We start from the raw sequence: 24,095 nt of genomic DNA, 5'->3' as shown, positions 1-24,095 counted from the left end.
GGGGGGGGGCAGATGTGTCTTCTTGCTGGTGCATGAGGATTCAGACAAAGTGTAGTTGTGTAGTGTTGATGCGCCCTCTAACCTTTACCTTAATCACTCCTCTTTGTCGCCATATCTGTGGGCCATTTAAACTGCTGCCATCCTGTCTGGCCCTGCAGCCTCACTGCATTCTCCAGTGCATTACAACATCTGAGCTCAAAGCAAATACCCGGTTTTGTGTTTTCAGGGGAAATCCCATGTACAATTTTAGCTTTTACACTGGTTGTTAAAGAGTCCCTCAGATTAGGGTTTTTATTTTCCCAGCACAGTTGAATGTGTCTTTTGAGACATCTAGTGGTCAGGTGACTGTGTGTGTGATGTGCAGTGTGTGTGCAGAGGTCACGGGGGTGATGTGGATGGTGACTTTAAGGGTCATAACGTCTAATTAGGTGGTAAATTCCACATCGGACCAACATCCACCCTCAAGTCATTTTTCTAGCCCCCGATTTCTAACGTGCTCATGAGATATTTTTCATAGTCTGTGTTTTATTATGAAGGCCCGGGCTTGGATTTTGGCATAATGGCTGAACTTCTGTCGGTTGTGCCCTGCGTGTGTGTTTTTACAAGTGAGAAATATTGGACCTTGAGCTTGAGAAGGTGTGGGGAATGTAGACAGCGGGGTCTATCTCTGTTCAAACAAGCAGGGCTGAACATGTAAACAAGAGCTGGTACAACCTAAACTGGGGTACAATTCCAGATATGTGTCAGTTTTCTTTGATTCCCTGCTGAGAAAGTGGACCAACAGAGACTATAGTGTCCCTGTCAGTTTGGTCTTAACTTACTAAACATACCGTGACAGTGCTCTGTCTGTCTGTGCATTGTTGTAGCCCAATTGTCCCGTAAAGCCCTTAGACATGTTCTTCACTGACAGTCTTTTCTCTAAAGCAACAGGCCTAGTAGCCTAATGATGTATGTGTGTGGGTCTCTAATCAGTCATCACTTCACATGACTCATGTGCAATGCTATAAGATGTTAGGCAAGGCTCTGTTTCCTCTGTTGTCGCAGGAACGGTTAAACAAACAATAAGCTGGAGGGTGCTTTCCTGCCCGAACTGAGTCAGACAGAACAAAGCAAAATGTAAACATGCATTATCTTTACCAACAGGAAAACTCTTCATTCCGATAGGCTTAATAGATCGCATGGTTTTAATACTGGAGCATTAACGAGTTTCATTCCTTATTTTTTTCTTCTGGTATTTTTTTTTCTTTCTCAGATGTAGCATTTGGAGTAAAATCAAGATTCACTGTGACTAAAAGAATGCCACATATAACGGTAATATTTAGGCTACCTGAGAGCATATATAGGCCCCTTTTCATTGTCTTTGTAGAGTAATTCTTCATCCTCCCGCTTCCTCTGTTTTTTTCCGGATAATGAGTCTAGATAGTGGGCTAATGTTGCAGTGTGTCATTGCAGCACCTTGTTGAGAGGCAATTAAAGCCGTGTAAAGAACATGAAGAGGGACACCCAGATGCAAGGAGAGGAAACAAATGAGCTCTCTGAACTGGTGTTGATTCTCTCACTGTCAGTCCAGTTAAACAGGACACACAGGGGGAGAGGAAGGAGGTGTGTGTGTGTGTGTGGGTCAATTTGTTTGTTAGAGAGGTAGGACACACATGTGGAGGTTTGTGTGTGTGTGGAAGGGGGAAGGGAGGTTGTTGTGGGTGTGAGATTCACCCTGGTGAGACTTGCGCCTTTTAGACATTCCTGACATTCCGACCTCGGGGATGCTTGAGGCTCCTCCGTCTTCTTCTTCTAGCATGTTGGGGGCTGCAGAGGACTCTGGAGGGCTTTTATGTCACAAGGCTCACACCGACAGGCCCTTTGGTTGAACAGAAACCATATACCCTCTAATTTAGGAGGCCATGGGAGCAAGTAGCACAGCAGACACCAGGTCTTATTAAGTTACATACGCAGATGACACTTAAATCGCAATGGGGGTCTTATATGAACGTAGATGTTTGAACCTTTTTTTTTTACTTTTTGGGGTTAAAATGACATCTTGATTTAAAAAATCCTATATTTCAGGCAAAAACTTTGTGGAGGGAATGATGGGCTCTATTGTAATACAAGCACTTTTACTTGGTTGCAAAGACACATACGATTATGATTATGTCAACTTCTAGGCAAAAAGTGATTACATAGAAAACATGACTTCATTCTTCTAACAATGTACCTCGTTCTTTTTTCTCTCTCCTCTACATACTGCCTTGTGATCAACAACCTTCTGTGGGCCAGCCATGACAGTTCATCCTGTATCTGCGCGACCACTCAACAGCCACTTCTGACCAAACCTTATTTAGCAAACCAAAGATGTCAGCGTGCAGTGACTTTGCAGAACACGTGTGGAAACCTGGCTCTTGTAAGAACTGCTTCCACCCGCTTAGTGCACACCACAAGACTGTCGGGGGCCTGGGTGGCAGTGCGCCAGCCGCTTGTTTGAAGAGCAGCCTGGGAGGTGATGAAGAAGCGGAAGTAACAGCACCTTCGCCCTACAGCAAGCCAACCATCGCTGTCAAACCCACTATGATGAGTCTTGACACCAACGAGTCGATGACTGATGTCAACATGAACATAGACCAGGTGATTTTATTAAATGTCTCTTTTCTGTAACAGCCCTTACAGTTTATTACTGTACAGAATGATTCATCTGTTCTTTAATGTGTGCTCATGTTTATGTGTGACAGGAGAACACAAAGAGCCCGGTTGAACGTTTGGGCCTGAAGAAGCTCTTGGACCTGTCGTCACTTTACATTGACAGTAATGGCTGCAACAAGGCCCATAGAGAGGCGGTTCTCCAGAGTCCTGAAACCAAGATGGACTACAACAACTGTTTCTCCTTATCCTCCAACATCCTGCCTAAAGACTCCATGATTATCAGCAATATCTTCGTCACCCAGGAGGAGGGTAGAGGTTCTCAGAGTTTAAAGAAGAATGCCAATGGAGACACTTGTAGGCAGCAGAATACAACCACCACTAGAACCAAGAGCACTTATAATGGAATTGGTGTGACTACCAGGACAAATTGTCAGGAGTCTCATCAGGCATCTGTGGATATACCCTTTTCTGTGGATATTGTTCCTTCCAGTCCCGCCACAGTTCATAGCAATGGTATCAGCAGTGGGAGTACTGCTACTATTACGACTAAGACATCCAGCACTTCCCCCACCACAGCCTTAAGTGTAGACACCACTAGCCACAATCCCCCGCCATCCCTCCAATCTCCTCCCATCCTGTCTAAACAGACCAGCCTATCGGACTCTACTTGTTCTTATCGTAGCAGTACAGATTCACTTCCTGGGGCAGAGCGGTCGGGAGGAAGACAAGGTAGGTCAGGGAGCCCTCAGAGCCATCCAGCCATGGGTAGCTCAAAGTCAACTCCCAGCTCTCCCAGCGGACAGCCAAACTCTGAACCCATTTATGCAGAAAGCACCAAGAAAAAGCGCAGGCCGCAAGGAAATGGAGTGCAATCCCATCCTGAGTCCCAAAACCAGATAAAGAACTCGTCCCAGGGCTCTGAGCTTTCAGGAGAGAGTCAACGGGCTACCATCACTGTGATGGCCGCTCACACAGAGGACAACAACAGGACTTTCTACCTGAGCAGTCCAGATTCAGCCATCAGCACCCAAAGCCACTTCAGCCCCACAGCACGTAAAGACCCCAGCAGCCCGGCCTTCCGCTGGCCCAGCCCCAGTCACAGCGCACCCTCTTTGGTCACAGAAGCTAGCCTTGCCCCAACTCTCTATCCAAAGCCTCAGTCTAGCCCACCCATTCCCCCGAAAAGGACCACCCGTTCCCCCAAACTGGGAACCTCTAGCCTCTCACCGTCCATGTCTTCTCCAGTCCCTCTCCCTGATCTCCCCAAACTGGGCACCTCCAGTCTCTCACCATCCATCTCATCTCCTGTCCCTCTGCCTGAACTTTCCATGCTTTTCCTCGTCTCTGCCAGAGAGGGCCACTTCAAGGTCCATACAGAGAACCACAGCGCAGCAGCGTCTGAACGCTGGCAGAAGCCCCATCACCACAGTTCTAGCTGGAACTGTCGCATCGAGGAAGAAGAGGAAGAGGAGGAGAAAGAGCGGAAAGAGGGGGAAAAGAAGAAACTGGCAGCCAACCCAGGGACAACCTCTCGGGTGACAGGCCTGGTCAGTGGTGCCGCTGTCTGGAAGGAAGCCAGGGACTGGAAGGCCCACAGCAGCCCCCCTCCGATGACAGAGCCAGGCACGGCCCCCCCGGCTGCCCCCAACAATGGTGCCTGTCAGGGGGAGACTGAGGGCACCGGTGCAGAGGAGGAGGGCAAGCATAACGGGAGCATGCCGGCCAGGCAACCGTTGCATGGCGGCTCATCAGATCTGCTGGCAGCAGGGAAAGGAGCTGCCAACAATGAACCCAACCCACCGCCTCCCCCACCTAAGAAACTGCACAGGTAAGAAGAACAAAGAACTTTTTGTTTGGAATTTAGACATTCAATTATTAACCCTTTAAATTGGATATAACATTAGTACTGTGTTAATGTAGGACTATAAGTGTAATTTGTTATTGATTAATCTTTTTCAATAAATCATATTGTCGGTGAAATGTCAGAAGTAATGACAAAATGCCAGTAAGAAGTTAGCTAAAGTCTGAGGCAATAACATACTGAGTTTTACCAATAGACACAAACATCAAGATATTCAGTTTACAACATGAAAGAATGAAATGTGTGCAATTCTTAATAATGAGGAAGCTTGATGCCACCAGATGACAAACATTTTCTCTAGATAATAGACTTGGATGATGTCTGGAGATTATTAGCTGCATCTCAGCATGTCATTCAGCTCCTGAAGTGAGTTGTTTTCTTTTACAGCACTACATTTTATGCTATGTTTTTTATTTTTTATTTGTTCAGTGCAGCGGAGAAGATTCGGTGGTGCAACATATCACCTACTATGCATTTTTCATAATACTCTTTATGCTAAATAAGGACAAAGCACAGTAAATACACCAGCTATTTAAAGTAAGGGTTGGTCTTAAATAGTGTTTAGGATAAGGCAGCTGTGTAAAAAGAACCAGTCTAATAGAGGTTTAATTACACACTGGTATATACCATACCCTTGCAGTAAGATAAATGCTATCCATTTATCAAACTTGAACTGCCCATTATAGCACATATTGCATGCCTGTCCTTCAGTCTCCTACCTGTGACGTGCATTAGAATTAATGTGACTGTAATTCAGCAATGAGACTGTAGTTTCATTATATTTCATAATTTAGCACTTACAATATGCACTTAGCCTAAATGCATAAATGCGTTTGGGCCCCGGTGGGATAGCAGATATATATAGTACTGGTGCTGCTTATGGAATATATTGCCTGACTGTGTGTCTGTGCACATACATGCGTCTTACTGCAGTGATCTGTGTGAATCGTACTGTGCCTTCTCCTTTCAGAGCATCATTATTCAGCCTTGAATCAGCCTCCATTCTAGCGCCTTGTGATCATTCAAACTGTTCCGGCATATTCCTCAATGCATGCCTTGTTCTATTCATGCTAGTAATGTGACTTTTTCAATTCTAATTAACACACAAAATGAGCCTGTTAAATAGTCCCCTGCTGTGTCACGTTGTTGTAAATTTGTTTTGGCTGCAGCACAATAGACAGAAGTGTAAAAAAAAAACGGGCCTTGTTCCATTGATATTGTCATACAAGGACAAAGCTGTCATTAGCGGGCATTCAGATGCATCTTTGGGCAAAAAAAAAAATGTCACTGTTGGCATGAATGGGCTTTACCTGCACAACATTCACATGTTGCTGCTGAAATGCACATCCTGGTTATTTTTATGGCTTAGCAACCGTATTTAATTCCAACTTGCAGGAAATGCAGAAGATACATTTTCACCTTTATTCAAGACGCGCACTGTTGCGACCTTTGCACACGTGCTTTAACCTGAGTCTGCACGAGGCTAAGAATACTCTGCGCTATCTGAGTCAGCTACCCAAAGCAGAAACAGAAAAGAGGCCTTGTGTTGCAGTTAGTAGAGCATCAAATGATCTGCTCAAAATAAACTTCACTTTGTCTGGGATGGCGCGATGAGGTGTAATACACGACGAGACTTCCTCAAAAGAAACGGATGGTCTACCATCTTGAGCTGCTCGAGTCAGCAAATGTTGAGTGTGAATGTTTTACTGTCAAAAACGGATTTCAAGGGCCCTTATGTTTGTGGTAATTCTAGTAAGGACCCATCTCTCCTGTTATGACATTGCCGACATTCTGCGCTGATAAAAATACACCTTGTTGAGGCACATGTGGGAACGCGCTTCGAGCCAGCCAGCGACAGTTGTGGCTTTCTGGTGCTCTAAGTTTATCAGCAGGTGTAGTGTGTTTTTAATCAACAAGTGTCCCTGGTCCCCAGGCACGTAAATCACAATCTAAATCTTACCTGCAAAGCAGTCAAAACCTCATGACAAAAAGGGGAATCTTGTGTGGAATGAATGGAAAATGTTTACAATACAAAGACACACATGCAACATGCACCCTGTGAAGCTGCATTTTCATGTGCTGAATCATTTAAAAGCCCCAGATGGTTTGAAAAATCCACCTTTGAGAGCTTTTGATCACAGTGGAAAACCCCAAATTTCCCCTCCATTCTTCCCTGTAACAAGTCAACCTACATATCTTCAGCCTAAGAGGTGTGTTTGTGTTTGTGTTTGTGCCCATGACATGCATGAGTTTATGAGCAAGTACTGTCTAACGTGGGAAGGCGTGTCAACTGGTCAGTGAAGGTTGCCAAAGGGAGGAGCATAGCGAACAGATTGTTGCCCCCGGCAACTCCCAAACTGTCCCCAGTCTGGCAGTCCGTTGCCACCAATAGAAGTAGAATTTATAGATCAGCAGTGTGGATTTAAGTCCACTGAGTGTGACTTGGGTTTGAATTGCCTTTTGCTCTGTAAACTGTGGTTCCAAGGCGTGCTGCCCCTCCCTGCACAGATCCATCCTGATTCCTTCTGTGCAGCAGAACAGATAGCATCTTGTTGCCGCCTGACAGACCTAAAGCTGTGCCAAAGTGAACTACTAGGTCAATGAGTGAAGGCTATATATGAGATATGGGTGCTTTAATTTTGCACATCTAATGGGTGCTGCTGCTTTTCCTGCTGAGAGAGACTTTAAATACACGTATGACTCGTGTGGAGCCAGGGTTGTGTTACTACACATGACGGGGCTTTAGAGAGCCACTGGCCTGATCCAGGGGCATTTCGCGCCCGCCTGCCCGACAAGGACTTCTGCCTCTTCAGAATGAGGTAGGCACCTGATGGCATCTTTTTCTCATACGTGTCCTCGGTAAGAGACTATCTATCATTAGACTTGTGAAGGGAAGTGGCGATGTTCTTGTTCACACAGGAACATGGTGAAGTTGAAGATGTGTTTCAGGAAAACACAGAGCCTTTAGTGGTAAGCGCAGGCCTCTGCTTGTTTTCACATCTCTGTGAAGAGCTTACTAGTCAAAATCAGGTGGCTTTGAATTGCACAGTGACAGACAGCATGTGGTCAACTTTTTGCTCATGCTTTTATTTCCTCCCTCTTTCATACCTTGCCTTTTGCTCTTCTTCTAATCTCTTCTTTTACTTACATTACCTTGTTCTTTTATTTGGTCCCATCCTGTTGGTGTGATTAGTATGAGAATGAAACTGAAGTGTGTTACTTCATGTGATTTGATGCAAACAAATGGAAGTGGTTTGTAATGAAATAGGGGACAGAGATAGCTGACAGAGAATAAGATAACAAGGCAAGGCTGGAGCAGTTTGCAAAAGATAACAAGGACTGGTGTCAAACATTAATGGATCTTTGTTTCAAAGATATGGTTTATATGGCTATATAGCCATGGCAACTATCCTGCAATCATGGAAAAGGAACAATGCATGCCATTCTTCTCTGTGCTATATTACGACATGCACAATAACAAAAACATGCACTATAATGTAATCCAATATAACAGCAATGGAATAAATGGTACCTTTTGTGAGTTTATATAATAGAAAAGGAACACCTAAGAGCACCACAAATACAGTTCAGTCAGTTCCTCCTTCCTTTACATTGTAAAAGTTTTAAAGGTTGTGTGAGTTACAACTTGAGTCAATCTTCTTACAGTATTTAATGTCAGTACTGTAAATGTATAACCCCCTTGACTTTTACTAAAATAATATTGTCTCTATGTAAAATCTGCACTAGGGCTGCACAATTATGTGCTGCAGAAATATTTCCAAAAACGCAATATGGTCAAGCTGTGTGAACCTGAACCTGAACCACAACAACAACAACAACAACAACAACAACACTGCAGCTTAGCTTGGGTCTGATTTTAAACTGTCACACTGCTATCTGTAGCTAGTTAGCTGTAACCCCAATCTGATCCCTTTTAAGAACTCCCCCAGCTCCTCTCACACTGCTTTATTAATACCACACACATGTCGGGGGAGCATGTGTGTCAACAGATCCGGTGTGTTGCTTACTGTAGCGTGATTGTTTACATTCTAAATGTGGGATGCTGTCGTTGCCGGGCTGATTGCAATTGCAGAACACAAATCAATTTCTTTTTTTCCTTTTTTTTTTTTTGCAAGGGACGAGATTGTATCTACTCTGAGGAAATAAGTAATTAAGATGTTTATTAATAGATGTTTAGGCTAAAACTGGACATTCCTAGTAGAGTGATGAATGTTGCCTTTTTGTGTCATGACGACATGAGACAGAAGATACTATCTAGATTTTAAAATTAGATTTTCAGTCCTCATTTAATTTAACGCTGACTACATCCAGTTGTAGAGAACCAGTGACTGTAGTGCTGCAATTAATTGATCAGTTGATCAAACATTTGATGGTGCTAGATTCTCAAAATGTTAGGCTTTTTTCTTTTTTACTTGACCTTCTCATTACAATAAACTGAATATATTTGGGTTTTGAACTGTCAAAAACAGTCATTTGGACATTGTGCTGGCCATTTTCCACCTTTCCAGACATTTTAGTGACCAAAATCAGTTAATCGTGAAACTAATTGTGAAATCAATTGATAATGAGAACCCTTAGAATCCCTGTATGCTGCTTACATGCAGTCCTAATCAGAGTCGAGCTCTTTTTGCATGCCCTTGCTCAGAAGGCTCATTCATCCACACACATCCTCCCACAGGACACAAGCAATGACATTCTTTCACCAAGGAAAATCTCATGTTTTGGATACAAATCTGAAAGATCTAGAGTGAGACATGCACAGGCGCACACATGCACATAGACTCATAATCCCCACAGCCATTACCATTTCTCCCCTGCCTCAGCATTTCCACTGCCTTTCATCACTGGTCTTTTGTCTGTAAAATGATAGCGGATCCTTTAGCTAACTGCCCACAGAGAATACCTAACCCTTTGTCTCCCCCTGTGCTACTCTCCTTTTCCTCCCCATCTGTTTGTTCTGCTGATTTATGGTGGAATTGAAGTCAAGGGGGCCGGCAGATAAATGGATAGAGGAGTCATTTTGTGATGGAAGAGAGGAATGAGAGATGAAGGGATGGGATTGGACCCTGCTTTCCTGAGCCATTAGCGGGTATAATGAGACAAGTTGAATGGCTGTCACTCAGCCTAATTGGTCACCTTGATTAGAAAGTCTGCTCATGCAAGGTTTTCATTGGCATTATAAGTGGCCATCATGGCAGTCTGGCATACTGAACAGGAAGAGTGCAAAGCTAAATAAAAATGAAGAATATCACAATCTTCCTCTTACAGATGAAAAGTTGAATTCATAAGCAATAAAAAGCACCTTTGCTCAAATCAATATCCTCAGGGCTTTCACTGCCACATGTTCTTTAAGACTTTTTTTGTGGTATTTGGCTTTTATTTATAGCCTATAGAGAGATAGGCAGGAAACGAGTAGAGAGAGATGGGAAATGACTCTGTGACTCTGTGACTCTGTTTGTCGTTTCCTGCTTGTGGTCCCATTCTTACTCTTGTCAGGTTAGTGTATGGGTTTCAGAGTACTGTACCTATTTTGCATTGCTCTCCTATAACACTGTAGGACAAAACAAGCAACCCGACTGCTGACAGTTTGGTCAGAAATGTTGTATAATGCTAGTAGTGGCTAATGTAGCCTCGAGCCTGTAGCCTAGGTAGAGACGAGTGGTGGGCTACAGAGGGTCTGCTAACATCACTTCTTTTTAACTCCACACCTCCAGATTTATTTTCAAACTTCTAGTCTTTCGGCTCCGTGTGAGTCTGCCTCAAGTGACATCACATTTATCAGATTTTGCATAGCTCCCTCTAGAACCACAAAATGCTTTATACTACTTTGTTTTCATATGCAGAACTAGTACTGCCCAAAACCTTTAAACAGACTTTGATGTGTACAATTGGATCTCCCCTTTATGACAACTAACTGAGAGAACTCGAGGCAGTTAACCGTCCTCAAGAAGGGAAGACAGAAAAAGGCAAAACTACCATATCCGAGAGACTCATAACGTGTCATACGATGTTTTGTTTTTAGTAATGCTGGTTTGTTGCAGTTTTAAATCACTGAACACTGACCCGAACACACACTGAATCGAGAAGTGGGCCCTATTAACAAGGAAGTGAAACTACTCCTGACGCCACTTGTTTGTCATATATAATTAAACAATGTGTTCTTTCACAAGGACATATTAGAAATATGTAGCAGATAAGAAAACATCGAGGGGAAGTGGAGTGGTTCCACATTTATAAACCGATACAGAAAAACCTGCAGACTGACTACCAAGAGACACTGCACTGGCAGACAGCAACGCAGTTACAGAAAAAATATTCACAAAATATGTCCTCAATGCATTTTCTGTTTTTTTTTATAATATTCACTTACCCCATCTCTGTTGTTTTCTCGATTGCAGAGTGTGTAGTAAGATGAGTGGCAGCAACATGGAGCTGGACCGCTGCAGCCAACAAGGGTCAGTAGAGAGCCCTACTTCATCTCTGCGGGGTCTGAGCAGTGCCAGCCTACCCACTGCCTCCACTGACAACCTGACTGCTGACAGCGGTAAGAACCATTCACACTCATACTTTGGCCAGGTTAAGGGGGCTTATTTAAATATGTTGAGTGGTGCAGATCCAATGGAACATGCACAGGCAGCTGACAAAGCAAAAAATGTGTCGTTTATTGAGGTTAGTAGTCTTCTTTTAGTCTCACAGGTTTACAGACGTATGAATGGGGATACTGATAGTTGATATGTATTGCCTGCATGTTGTCTTGCTGTTTCAGACGCCATTTACTCGCATTTAACTGTGAAGATGCACTTTGTCCAGAGTGAAACTGCAACAACAATGAAAAGAGGAAAGGGAGCACTGCAAGGTTTTATAGCAGCAATCTGTCAGCTTATCTCTTCTCTTCCTCTTTTGTCAAGTGCACATATACAGTTTGTTTTGACGGGGGTGTTCATTTTCATGGCCTAGTTCAAGATTTCTGCAGTCGTCAAACCTAAAACGTGGTTCGGAATAAGGGGAATGCGTCCTTGATTTAGAAATTGTCATCCTTCACATATATTGGCTTTAAACCTCTGTGGCCCTCAGACGTTTGTAATTGCTGTAGCTTCCTGGGCAATGTTGTTTGAAGAGATAATTATGGACTCTGATAACGAGGAAAAAGGGCTTGGCTACATCCTACAGAGTATTTTCTTTACAGTCTTCCCCCTCTGTGAAAGCAGTTATTGAAGACTGCGCCACACAATTATCTCAGTATCTGTCTCCTCTAGTGTAATGTCAAGTTCCAACTTTAAGTCTTTAATTGACAAATGGATCATAATTGGATGGAAGATGTTTTTAGTGTCAGCTTGAACCCCGGATTGTGGAAATTTCCAGCTCTTTTGAGGAAACGAGGTATGTGTTTGTACTTAGGCCAAGCAGTAGGCATTGACAGAAGGAGTGTAGTAAATGAATCAAATTCACAGCTGTCACTCAGGAATATGTAAGTCTGTGAGTACTGTGAGGTTACAGGAAATTGGTTTACAAGGAAACAAAAGATATATTATGTAAATCCAGGGAGAAGATTGGCCTCCAGTGGTTGTTGGTCTCTATCTGTATCTGTGTTCTTGGAAAATTAAGTATTTTTATTGCTTTTCTTGTTTCATAACACTGTGTTCTTTGTGTGAGCATTTTGTTGTATTGGACGGAGACCCTGATCGTGCCGTAATGCTCATCTTCATTGTCAGTAATCGATTGGCAGACCCGCTGATTATAGTTTTTCTCTTTTCTTAGGTTCTCGGGATGCTACGCGGATATCTTGTTCCTCTCCATTTACCAGAAGTCCAGTGGCCTCAGCCCCAGGGTCTCCTCTCCCGCCCTCCTTTAACAGCTTAACTAACCAGCCGCCTCCACTCCCGGAGAAAAAAATGGTCAACCGCACTGTGTCAGCTCCCGATAGCGCAAACGGAAAACCTTTCGTCCGAGCTTACCCGCGCCTCCCATTCACTGGCTCGGAGAGCAACGTGTGTCGACCTGCTGATGTCAGCTCCCGGTCCAGTTTACCGTCCAGCCCTGTTGACCCGCGACCCATTTTCTCTTCCAACGAGTCTCTGGAGCATTGTCATGCCCTGCTAGGCCGATCCTCAAGGTCCCGGACGCTGGATGAACCACTGAAGACTCACGGGCGTCTGGGTGTCCACTGCCGAAGCAGCGTCACCTGCTCCTCCTCTCCTCAACTCAGCGTACCCTTCTCCGCCTCAGAACCGGGTCTGGCACCCAATCTGGGCTCTAGCCTGCAACTCCAGACCCTTCTGAGTAACATAGACAGTAGGGAGGGAGTGTACTCCAAATTGGGAGGCCTGTATGCTGAGTCTTTGCGGCGCTTGGCTCTAAAATGTGAGGATCACTTCACTCGCTCGCAGAGGAACCCACTTAGGTTTGAGGAGAGCAACTGGTCTCTGTTCCGGCTCACCTCTAACAAGCCCAGCTGCAACGCGGGAGATGCTGTGTACTACTCTGCTGCCTGTGCCTCCGACCCCAGCAACTCCTACGCTGTAAAGGTAATCCCTAACTACTGGACCTAATTTGACAATTTTATATAGTGAATTTATTAAATATGTGTTTAGTGTAACCATGATCACTTCCAGAACACCTTAAAGTTATATTCCCTAATATTACAGTCCTGATTCATTTGATGATACCCTTGGTTAATGGTGGTACCAGCAAGTGTGTTGTAATACTCCACGTCCCAGAATTCTGAGGGCAGCAAGCATCCATGAGAAGGTACTTTGTCAGAAACAATTTTTGAATGAATTACACAACAGCAGAGCACAATAAAGTTGGTCACCTTGCTGTAAGTTTGAGGTCTACAGTCGCCTTCATTAGACAGTGTGGCGTCCTTCCACCAAATGCCAACAATGATCATGCCTTGCGTTTTTTAACACAGTTTAATTAACAATTGTGGTCAGCACTAACCTCAGTTTTAATGTGAAGCAGCGGCAATGTGAAATGTTCGGTTAGGCATGAGCAATAACTTAATATGGCTCTGGTATGGCAGAGTGAACAATACAAAATCACTTTAATGCTTAAGAGGAATAGAATTATGTCCATATTGTTGCATCACCATCACATTTGAACACGGAGTGCGGAAGACAATAGGTATAGGATTGTAAACAAGTGTGGGTTCAATGTTTGGCTGTTGGCTGCTTGTTCAATGTACAGATCCTGTTTTTTCTCTCCACTCGGAGATTGTTATCAAGAGAGCAACTGGCAGCTCAACTCGAGATCATCTTCACTGTTGTTTAAGGAAGAATTTGCACAGTGGGTGTTGTAAATTGATCTTTTAAGCAGGGATTTGACAGTTTAGGGATAGAACGAGGAGATTAAAATAGGGCGGTGGTCTTGTTTGTTCTCGAGCTGCAGATGGGATGGCCCCATTACAGCTCAGACCTTCTGGGTATGTAGTGTAAACAACCAGGAAGAAGGGTGTGGATTCAGTCTGACTGACCTTTGTCCTAAAGTCATTAGTGTTGTACAAAGCAGCGGCTGTTTGTACAGTATGTGTTGTACCACAGCGTGGGTGCCCACAGTCTTGCTTAATATCTCTAGGCCCAATTAATCTCTACATTCCAGGCAGGATTTACAGTCAGACAAACCCCTGTTGTCAAGGCCACACACACACACACACACACAACCCAATACACCATCCAGCACAAAAACTTTATGGATTGATTTTCAGGCGTGCTACCAGTGTGATGTCGACTGAAACTTGAACCCCATGAAAGTAGATTTTAGTCCAGTTAATCACAAAGAAGAGATTATATTTATAAATCTGACTCCAATGGACAATGAGAACATACTGGAATTTCATGAGAGACATTTGGATTTTTGTTTCAAAATTCTTATGGAAGATTTTATTCCGAGAAGTTGGTCGTCCTCTTGCAAGTTGTGGGAAAATTCCGACACTGAGGGGCATCCAGTAGCCTAAAAACAGCTTTCAGTCGTGGATTGGGTTTAAATCTGCATCTAAGACATAGATTTTGCTTGAATGAGAACAGGAACTGGATTGGCGTTGACCTTGGAACCTCACTAACAAGAATTCCTTTCTTATTTTTCTTGGCTCCACTCCCTTCCCCCGTCTCTGTGTGTGGAATTCTTTCTCCCCCCCTCTGTCCCTTTCTTCTCCTTTGCTTAATCCTTTCCTCCCACTGTCCTTTGTGTTTATACCTCTCCAGATTTGCAAGAGTCCATCCATGGAAGCCAAACAGGGTCACCTGTACGGTCTGTCAGTGCAGCAGAACATGCCTCCCCACTTCAACCTCCAGCAGGACTGTGGTCACTTCCTCGCTTGTGTCCCCCAGAGCATGTTGCCATCTGACGAAGTCTCTCTGCCCACCACACCTGCTTCATCGCTGCCCCAGGCCTCCACATCTGCGCCTGGCCAACAGGCGGACCGAGAACGAGTGGTGGTCATCACCTCTGAGATCCCTCAGCAGACAGCAGCTGATTTTGTTCGGGAGTGGGAGGCGTTCCATAAATCTCAGCCCGAGGTCTACGAACGGCGTGTATGTTTCCTCCTCCTGCAGCTCTGCAATGGCCTGGAGCACTTGAAGGAGCACGGGGTCACTCACCGTGACCTCTGTCTCGAAAACCTGTTGTTGGTGCCTCATCTCCGCAGGTCCTCCCACTTCCCCCAGCAGACCACCACTGACAACGGCACCAGCAACAGTTCAGGCGGTGTAGACATTCAGCGTCACCTTCCCCGGCTCCTCATCAGCAACTTTGCTAAGTCCAAGCGTCGTTCCTCCGAGGATGCCGCGTCAACCACTGTGGATCCTCGCATCAAACGTGACCACGCCAGATTGGCGCCTGAGATCGTCTCAGCAGCCCAGTATCGTAAATTTGACGAGTTCCAGACAGGCATCCTGATCTATGAGCTCCTCCACCAAGCCAACCCATTTGAGGTGAGCCCAGCTCTGAAGGAACAAGACTACCGCTGTGAGGAATTGCCTCCAATCCCCTCCGTCTCCCTTTACTCCATCGGCCTCCAGAGGCTGGCCCAGCTCCTGCTCCAGCCTGACCCCATCAAACGTATCCACATTCAGGAGGCCAAGCGCATACTGCAGAGTCTCCTCTGGGGCCCGAGGAAGGACCTGATGGAGCAGCAGTGGGAGAGACACGGACAGGGGGGAGGCTTCGTCGGCGGATCCCGACACGAGGGCCTCCTCAACTGGCTGGATGTGAAACGCGCCCTACTGATGATGAAGTTCGCCGAGCGTTCGCTGGAGCCCGAGAGGAACGCGGAGCTGGAGGACTGGTTGTGCTGTCAGTACTTTTCTTCGGCTCACCCTCTGTCTCTCTGCCACACTGCTGAACTGCTCTACTCGCTAAAGTGACAGCTCACTTTAAGGTTAAAGATGTCCGTGAGCGGAGCCGAAGTAAAGCGTGAATGTGTGTATGAGAAAGACCAATAATGTCAAAGTTAATGTCTTGACACTATGGACGGGTCCAGTGTGATCCTTTTGGAGATACTATGAACCCACCCACCTGTTTGCGCTACTGCTGCATGCACAAGAGCCATGCATCAACCTTGCCGTCCACTTTCAGTATCCTGCTACAGACTGTCAGCTTTGCAAAGAAATAACCTGTGAAGATTCAGCTGTTTTTTTTAGATGTTCTTGTCACAGACATACAGGCAAAATCACTAAACATTCACTCTGACTAGAATCACTTTATGCCAGTGATGCTGATAAGTACATCGGTAAAATAAAAAAGGAAAAATATGGACAGTATTCATAATCCTATAATACACTTACCAAAGTTTGATGTTTGACACTGTTTTGTGTGTATTTAAATATCAGTTATGACATTTTACCCACTGAGAACAGGCTAATAATTCATAACCCTATTCTGTGTCAGCCAGCTTTGCAAAGTAACGCTGTGTTGTATCTACGTAATGTGCAGCTAACTTTTAAATTTGTCTGATATCTTAATAAAAATATGAGGTCACTAGCACACTTACACTGTTGCACCTTTTTTCCGTCATGTTTATTCATGGGCACATAGTACTGTATTCTGTGGAAACGACACAATTTCAAACCAAAATCCACCAAAAGTTGCAGAATAATTTTCTATTTCTCAATGAATACTGGTGTAGTAGTTAGAGAGAACAAGGCAGGCTTCCGTAAGACTGTGTTTTGTCACAATCTTTATTTAACAGGTCTGAATAATAAAGACTTCTTCAGTTCATCCTAAGTCATACTGTAACTCTCTAACACAACTCAAATAGTAATTGGAGTGGCAAAACAATTGGCAATGTCAGCGATTGCTTCTACTGAATGGCTGCCCAGTTTTTCCCTCTGCTTACTTTTAGTATATATTTAAATGTTTTGACATTCGTCGCAGTGCCTTTTGTTCTTTGTATATGTTACAGTGACTCCGAAGCCAAATGTAAATATTACTGATCATTCGTCCTTTGTGAAACTGGCCTTTCACAGAATGTTCCAGAAACAATTTTGTACAGTAATTTGTAGATGAGCCCAAGCAGGTCTTAAAAAGCCATGAATATGAGCAGCAGTTAAAAATATTTATGATATCATTTGTTATCCTGTAGTAGTCACTGGAATTTCTCTGTTTATTTTCATATGTGGATTATCAAGTTATTTGTTTTCTGGCACAGCAACAGCTGGGCCTGTTTTGTTTTTGCCTCCTGTGTCCCCTGTAGGCTACAGAGAGAAAGAAAATCAAGTCATGGGTATTTTATCTCCAAGAAATAATTTCCTAATAAGTCCAGAGTAGCAAGAATTTAACAGCCTGCATGCAGGCTTCTGTCCATGTGTGACTGATGTTGTTCTAATGTTGAATATTAAAGAAAAACATCGTCAGAACTCACAGCTAATACATAGTTGATTTGAATTATTTTGTGTGCCTCACCTATTTGCATCTATCAATAAACTGTGCATATATTTTCTCACAGTATTATTTGGTGTTATGATCTTTTTTTTTTTTGATGCATCCACTTTTATAATGGGCTATTATCAGCTGCCTGTATTGTGAAATGGATGAACTAATGAATACATATGGTAAAATCTATTAGTCTTAGTCCCAGTTTGAACATATAAAATGAAACTGTTTGTGCAAATGTTTGATTGTATGATTCAACTGTACACAAACGAATGAGGGCCTGATTGGAGTCCAGTCCCCATGTCTTCACAGAGGAAATGTAGGATATTATTTTAATGTACAACACGAGCGAGACTGCGCACAAAGTGATCTCGTCTTTGTTATGTTTGTTGTCTCACTCTATTTCCCAGTTTAGAATTCCAATTGCTCTAAAGTACACCATGCAAGACTGTGTGGCATCAATTGTAAATTATAATTGTTTTTCATTCTGCAATTACAATTTGTAATTGCAGAATGAAAAACCTTAACCATGCAAAAACCAGGGAAATCTATGTGTGCCACTAGCATCAGGCAGTATGGAAATCCTCAGCAGGAAACAATATTGCTACTGAATACATTGTTTTTCCTAGATTTCCTAGATTAGGTTGATTTTTTTCAACATAATATCATTTTTAAAGGTATATAAATAAATTGCGCAGGCAATTTTCAGTTTAAACTGAACAAAACATCAACTGGCACAAAACTCAAGAGATGGACAGAGAAAGCCGAAAAACTCGGTTCAACCGAAGGAGCCGCAGCTACTGAGACAGTGCACTGCATGGAGCTACACAACAGGTTGTACATGTAGTAGAATCTCAATTTGAGTTTGGAGCCTCAGGCCAAAACAGACCCCAGACTTTCCCCCCACCCTGATCCCTCCCTTAGAGCCGCATGTAGAGTTCTGCTTCACATCGCTCCTTCAAAACCACTGGCTGCTCCCTTGTCATAGGTGGAACTATGTTGCTATGGTGTTTTGACCAATGGAATGGCATTTCCAGGAACGCAGTCAGTCTCTGTCTCCCTCTTTCTTTCACACACACACACACACTTATACACACTCACCGAGTGAAGCAGCCTGTTGAGCAAGAATCCAAATAACCCCCTGGAAACAACATGGCTCCCTTCTTTGTTTGTCCAGTGAACACCGGTTAGGAGGTTGCATACTTCCTTTGAGCAAATATGCATCCCAGCAAACCGTCCTCAGAGCAAGACCAAAGACGACAAAAACAAAGATATGACACCTCAAACCTCCCACATCTTTAGTATTATTACCGTATGAATGCAACTGCCGTCAGAAACAGTATTTAAAGTGAAATGTTGAAAGAAGAATCCACTCTAAAAACTCTGTTCAGAGCTAACTTATCAGCTATACTGTACCTCCAGGTCCATTTTCTTGCTAGTTGGAATCTTTTCTTATTCGCAAGGATGAGTGGCCAAACATGTATTCTGACTAAAACTTCCAGTCACTGGCTGCCCATAATTACTTTCTAATTACACTGTACTTTCTTTGCACATGCACTACACTTCTTAAATAAATAAATACTTCTATAGCACCCAGTTCGAAGGCACAACATATATTTATATGTTCATGTCAACATTTCTTATGAAACCACAAGCATGACATGATGTTCCGTATATTTAAATGACTGGCAAATGATTTCACCCGCACTTGCGAATTCATCCCATTATCAGTTTGAATATGTAATGCTCAGTGTTGGCTGCCTCAGCTGGCCTCAGGAAAGCTATCTAAAAAAAAAGTTCCCAGGCCAAATTTCCATTCACATTGTTACAGCACAGCCAGCAACTGATTTGACAGCAGCCCAGAGCGCTTCTGCTCCATCAGTTTCGACATAGCTGCCCATTAGAGAGTGGGTTAGCAGGGATGTCCCCTGTCTGTGTCCTTGCTGTTCCGGTCCTATGTTTTGACCTCACAGGCTGTGGGTTCCTGCTCGTCGCTGTTTGCAGCTAGTTGGCAACTCAAGAGCTTATTACTGCTGCATGAAGTGACACAACATGCTTCACTTCTTGGCAGACCCTGTGTTTAGGCTATGGATTAGTCCCTTCTGCCCCGAGACACAGCTCAAACCCTGAATCAATGGACCGGCTCTATAGGCCTTTTTCACAGAAGACACAGGTGTAAATAATTCAATGAATGATGGCTGAATTCCATTAAGCTGCTTCAGTTTCAGGGTCCTGGTATTGTCTTGTGCAAGCTGGCTCAATGTGACACTGTCATGGCTTACTGGGACAATATACCTTTTTCACAGCAGCCAGTTTGACATGAAGGATAGTAGGATAAACACAGATGTTACCTAGGTCTGTTCATTTAGTGTGGCAGAGCCTTTCCAGTGAGCCAACAAGCACAATAGCAGCACCCTGACTGTCTGAATAGAACAGTCCCTTAATGGTATCATTGTGTGTTTACCCTACTATTTCGTGTCAAAACATCTGCTGTGAAAAAGGTATATTAGGAAAGCCCAAGAGAACCAATCACATACATAGAAAGCATTTCTCTCTAATTAATTACAACAAATGAAGTGAGACTTAATGTCACCCAGCATCCCCTGGGACAATGTAGCCACAGCTGCAGTTCTCTACATGTGTTCTGCTGCCTGCTGTAGTTTCTGTACCTCCTGCTAATGATGGCCACACTGATTTACAGATGTGCCAGAAGCACCACGAGGTCTTATCTCACCAAACTAGAGATTACTCGTACTCGTACTGTAGGGCTCGGTAGAGGTTATTCAGGACAGAGGACTTCATGGGTTGCTACGAAGAAGAGAAGGCCTTTTAAGTGTGTGGTGGATCTTATATATCAGTGAGGTAACAGCTGGCCATCAACAGGAACTGAGAAGGATTTGTGGCATGAGAGGTAGCCAAAAGGTGGAAGGTATTTTAACTATTACCCTTCCCCACATTCGAGCTTAGCAACACGGCCTCACTGATGATACAGAAATCTTCAGCTTCCCTCCTTAGTCCTTCACACTCCACGAGCCTCCAAGCTCTCGTCATTACAGCGCTCATGCAATTATTTGTCCTGGAATGTGTTCTGCCCCACTTGCACTTCCCCTCGACATGCTGCTTTTGTTATTCTGCAACAATAAGGTCCATTAATCTTTAATAAAACAGAAGGCAGCCTTACCACTGGCAAGAGAAAAAGTCAAATCAATAAGCCATGTTACCAAGTGGAACACTGTAGAGAAATGAAAAGCAAATTACAGCGACTTAAAGCTTCATCAAGGCTGTTCATTTCAGAGTGTTGTACTTTGAAAGGGTGCGGGCGTGTATTCATTTTAAGAAAGCGTTCATTTTTATGACTAAAAGAAATATTACATGCCAAACAATCTCTGCAAAAAGTGCTTCATTTCTTAATTGATACTGTTTGAATTATGCACCTGTACTTCAGCAGCAGTTGTAAACATTAAAATTTATTGGGCAAGATGTATGTCAAGAAGCAGCCATAACTTTGCATGAAAATACAATCGCAACACAGATTTTTATACAATATATCGGGACAGTGTGACAGTCCAAATATGTTCCTGGTAGTATTCTGACATCTAGTGGCTCAATATCACTACTGCACTCACGGTTCAGGTTGATGGTGTTTTCTTGCAGTCTCACAAATCCTTGGCAAAAAGCACAAATGCAGTCATTTAGTTATCTTCTAAAATTATAGCTGCAGTAAAAACTTATGAACACTAGCATTTCTCATAGGTTTTGTACATTAAAAACAGTTGGTTCAGCTTTAACATGACTGCCAGAATTACTTTTTAGTAATGTTTAAGAGGTCACTGGTTTGGTTAGGAAATCCTGTGCCACAGTGGCCATGAATGCACACCCAGAAAGGTCATGAACTGCCAAACTTTATTTTCTGATAAAACAAAGGACAGCGTTAAAACATTTCAACACTGTAACGACATTCACTCACTGTCTTACGTGTGAAAAAAAAAAAAAAAAAATGGCTCGTGAACAACGTACACACACACACAGTTCCATTTTCTTGCTCGTACAGGCGTTGTGGTGATTTCCCTCCAAAAAGCGTCCCACTGACCCCTTAACAGGCTGGCATCCTGCAGCTAATGGTTGCTTTGCTGGTAGTGGTTGTAGAGCTGCTACATTAGGCAACTCTTATTATGAACCGTAATGGATATATTTATCCACCGTAATTCATTCCACTTTGCCGGTATTGGATCGACCCCCACCCGTCTCTCTAACATCACACGCATTATCTCTGCTTGTGTTTGCTCAAGGTGAAGACATCATGTATTGTCACTCGGAGGACTGTGAATACAAAATGCCCTCAGACATCGATTATGTGCCTTGGGTGCAACCTGCCTCTCTGTCTTTTTCTCTCTCATCCCTTCCCATCCCCCCTCCGCTGCTACATCATGTTGTGTAGTCACAGAGGAGAGGATATTGTGTGTTCGCTGGATGGATGGAAAACATTCTCATGGTTAGCACTACACCACAGGAGTGCTGGGACAATGACTAAGTTGCGTGCCATGAAACGGTCTCCCTTGACTCTACTGTGAACTTTCAGATTTTGGACTGGATTGGGATTTTTCAAGGAGGAAGTGAGACAGGTTAAAAATGTCTTCCTCCCTTTTCTTTGACAGGCAGTTTCCATTTTGCCAGAGCCCTGTTCTCAGCTCATCCGTTATTGGAGCCTAAAGTTGACAAGGCTTGTTCCACTTCTGATGGCACCAGCTTTAACCTCATGCTGCGCTGCTACCGCAGATCCACTTCTTGTTTGACATTTAGTTGTACACACCAGCAGAGGAATGGAAAACTGTCGAGCATTCATTTATTAAAAGGGTCAGTTCACATAAATCATAATGAACACGTTCTCTTCCTTAACTTTAGTAGATCCTGCCATTAGTGTGATGTGTGGATTTTTTGTGATATTGTCTTTAGAGTCCTGCTGGCCCCCCAAGTATAATCGTGGGGAATGGAATTTAATTTTGTAGTTCTCAAAGTAGAAAAATTACATTTAAAAAGTGTATCTTTACTCGTGTTACTCAGGATAATCTCCGGGCCAGGTTTTATCATTATTAGTAAAAGAAATATAGTGATAAAAATTGGTGAGTGAGGTCTGCGTCCAGCTTGTCACATGGACATTGTGTTTATACAACGTCACAGCCTTGCCAATGTTGTAGCCGTAGCATTAGCCAATATTTGTCTCCTCAGTGAAGGTGTTCCAGCTTGACCCTACTGGCTGCAGAAGAACAAGCGGGAACAGACTCTGCTCGCCGTGACTCTATAGAATCAGCATTAGCAGCGGTGTCAGAGCCCAGGGGGAGCAGTTACCTCGAGCTCAGCAGCGGCTGTGATGTGAATGGCATTTGGCACGGGAAGTGTAGCTGTGTGAGGCCTTGCGTATGGCTAACTTCACCACCCCACAAATAGAGCCAATGTGTTGAGCAGCTGTGGAAGTGACGACTGGAGCGCTGCCAGGCCCGCTCCGTTTGATGCCGTGATTTAGCTTTGTGCTCCCTGGCTAACCTCGATTTTTAATGGAGGGCGATGCTTGGCTGAAGGGAGGGCATGTTGGCACAACACAGGGTCTTCCTCAGGCTGATGTCACATGGTAATGTAGACCAGTTCATTTCCAGGCTAGTGGGGCTGCAGGTTTTTCAGATTTGAAATGTCAAGTTTACTCTTCTGCCTGTCGACTGAAGTTATTTGAAGATCAGTGCATACATATGTGCTCTAATATTAAAATGTGACGACGGCGTGCCAGTGTGTGTTTTCTGACTACTAGTGCATGTAAGGACTTTAAGAACAAGTAGAATGTGTTGTATGTTTGTGTGTTGTCTGTGCTGGCGCAGTATGTCCTGTAACGGTGATCAATGAGCTTGTGTTTGAGGTGGGGGCGGCCATAAGGGAAGTGTGGTTGTAGGGGGGGGGTTGCTGAGATTGGGCTCCCATTTTAATGAGATCCTTGACTTGAGACGAGACAAGGACAACAGCAACGCTTTTCCCTCCTTCTCGTTTCTCCCATTGCCTTTTATCCTTTCTCCCCTCCCCTCCTCTTCCTCCTCCATTTCTCCTTCTCCTTTCGCCCTTCCTCCATTGTTCTCTCTTTCCTGTCTCACTCTCATGCCCTCTGTCTCTGGATAACAGAAGCCAGTTTATAAAGGGGAAATCGGGCCACCCCCAGTTGTTTTCTATAACCTGTTATCTCCCAGTACAAGATATTGGACAATGCTGCATGTCAGCTCAAGTATTCATTTCAACCATTTGAAAACAAAAGGAAGAACTGGGCCAACACTGGAGCACAGTGCTACAGGATGTGGAGTGTGTTTGACAATGTTGTGCTAAAGTGATCCATAAAGCATGGGTAGGTGTGTCAGCCTGGTCAGACCAGGGTACCTTCACCTGTCCGTTTGCTTGTAGGCGTTTATTTGCAGACGAGCCCGTAACTCGTAAGACATGTTTTTCGGTCCACCCAGTCATTGCAGCTAGTTGCTAACAGTTGCCACAAGGCGTGTCTTTTTGGCTCGGAACAACATTTTGTTCCTGAATCCTCCTTGCGCAGTGCCATGAATGCACACCCAGAAAGGTCATGAACTGCCAAACTTTATTTTCTGATAAAACAAAGGACAGCGTTAAAACATTTCAACACTGTAACGACATTCACTCACTGTCTTACTTGTGTGAAAAAAAAAAAAAA

General features: G+C 43.9%; 1 protein-coding gene and 1 long non-coding RNA gene across 2 annotated transcripts in view; both read left to right on the top strand.

The window, feature by feature from the left end:
- Nucleotides 1-17,458, top strand: part of LOC118332547 (inactive tyrosine-protein kinase PRAG1) — an 18,657-nt gene extending 1,199 nt beyond the window's left edge. Inside the window, exons 2-6 of the mRNA XM_035667895.1 lie at nucleotides 2,275-2,619; nucleotides 2,724-4,462; nucleotides 10,915-11,060; nucleotides 12,275-13,041; nucleotides 14,716-17,458. Coding sequence (XP_035523788.1) covers nucleotides 2,350-2,619; nucleotides 2,724-4,462; nucleotides 10,915-11,060; nucleotides 12,275-13,041; nucleotides 14,716-15,876 — 4,083 coding nt within the window. The 5' untranslated portion in view covers nucleotides 2,275-2,349 and the 3' untranslated portion in view covers nucleotides 15,877-17,458. The remainder of the gene's footprint in view (nucleotides 1-2,274; nucleotides 2,620-2,723; nucleotides 4,463-10,914; nucleotides 11,061-12,274; nucleotides 13,042-14,715) is intronic.
- A 3,362-nt stretch (nucleotides 17,459-20,820) lies between these two features.
- Nucleotides 20,821-24,084, top strand: LOC118333044. Its single transcript, XR_004796945.1, has 2 exons — nucleotides 20,821-21,268; nucleotides 23,985-24,084. It is a non-coding gene; the product is annotated as an uncharacterized LOC118333044 (long non-coding RNA).
- The last annotated feature ends 11 nt before the right edge of the window (nucleotides 24,085-24,095 follow it).

Source organism: Morone saxatilis, unplaced genomic scaffold (genome assembly GCF_004916995.1).
Source record: "Morone saxatilis isolate NCDOM2014 unplaced genomic scaffold, NCSU_SB_2.0 Contig21, whole genome shotgun sequence".
Taxonomy (NCBI): domain Eukaryota; kingdom Metazoa; phylum Chordata; class Actinopteri; family Moronidae; genus Morone; species Morone saxatilis.
Note: the sequence above shows the minus strand (reverse complement) of the source record. Positions and strands in the feature narration are given on the sequence as shown.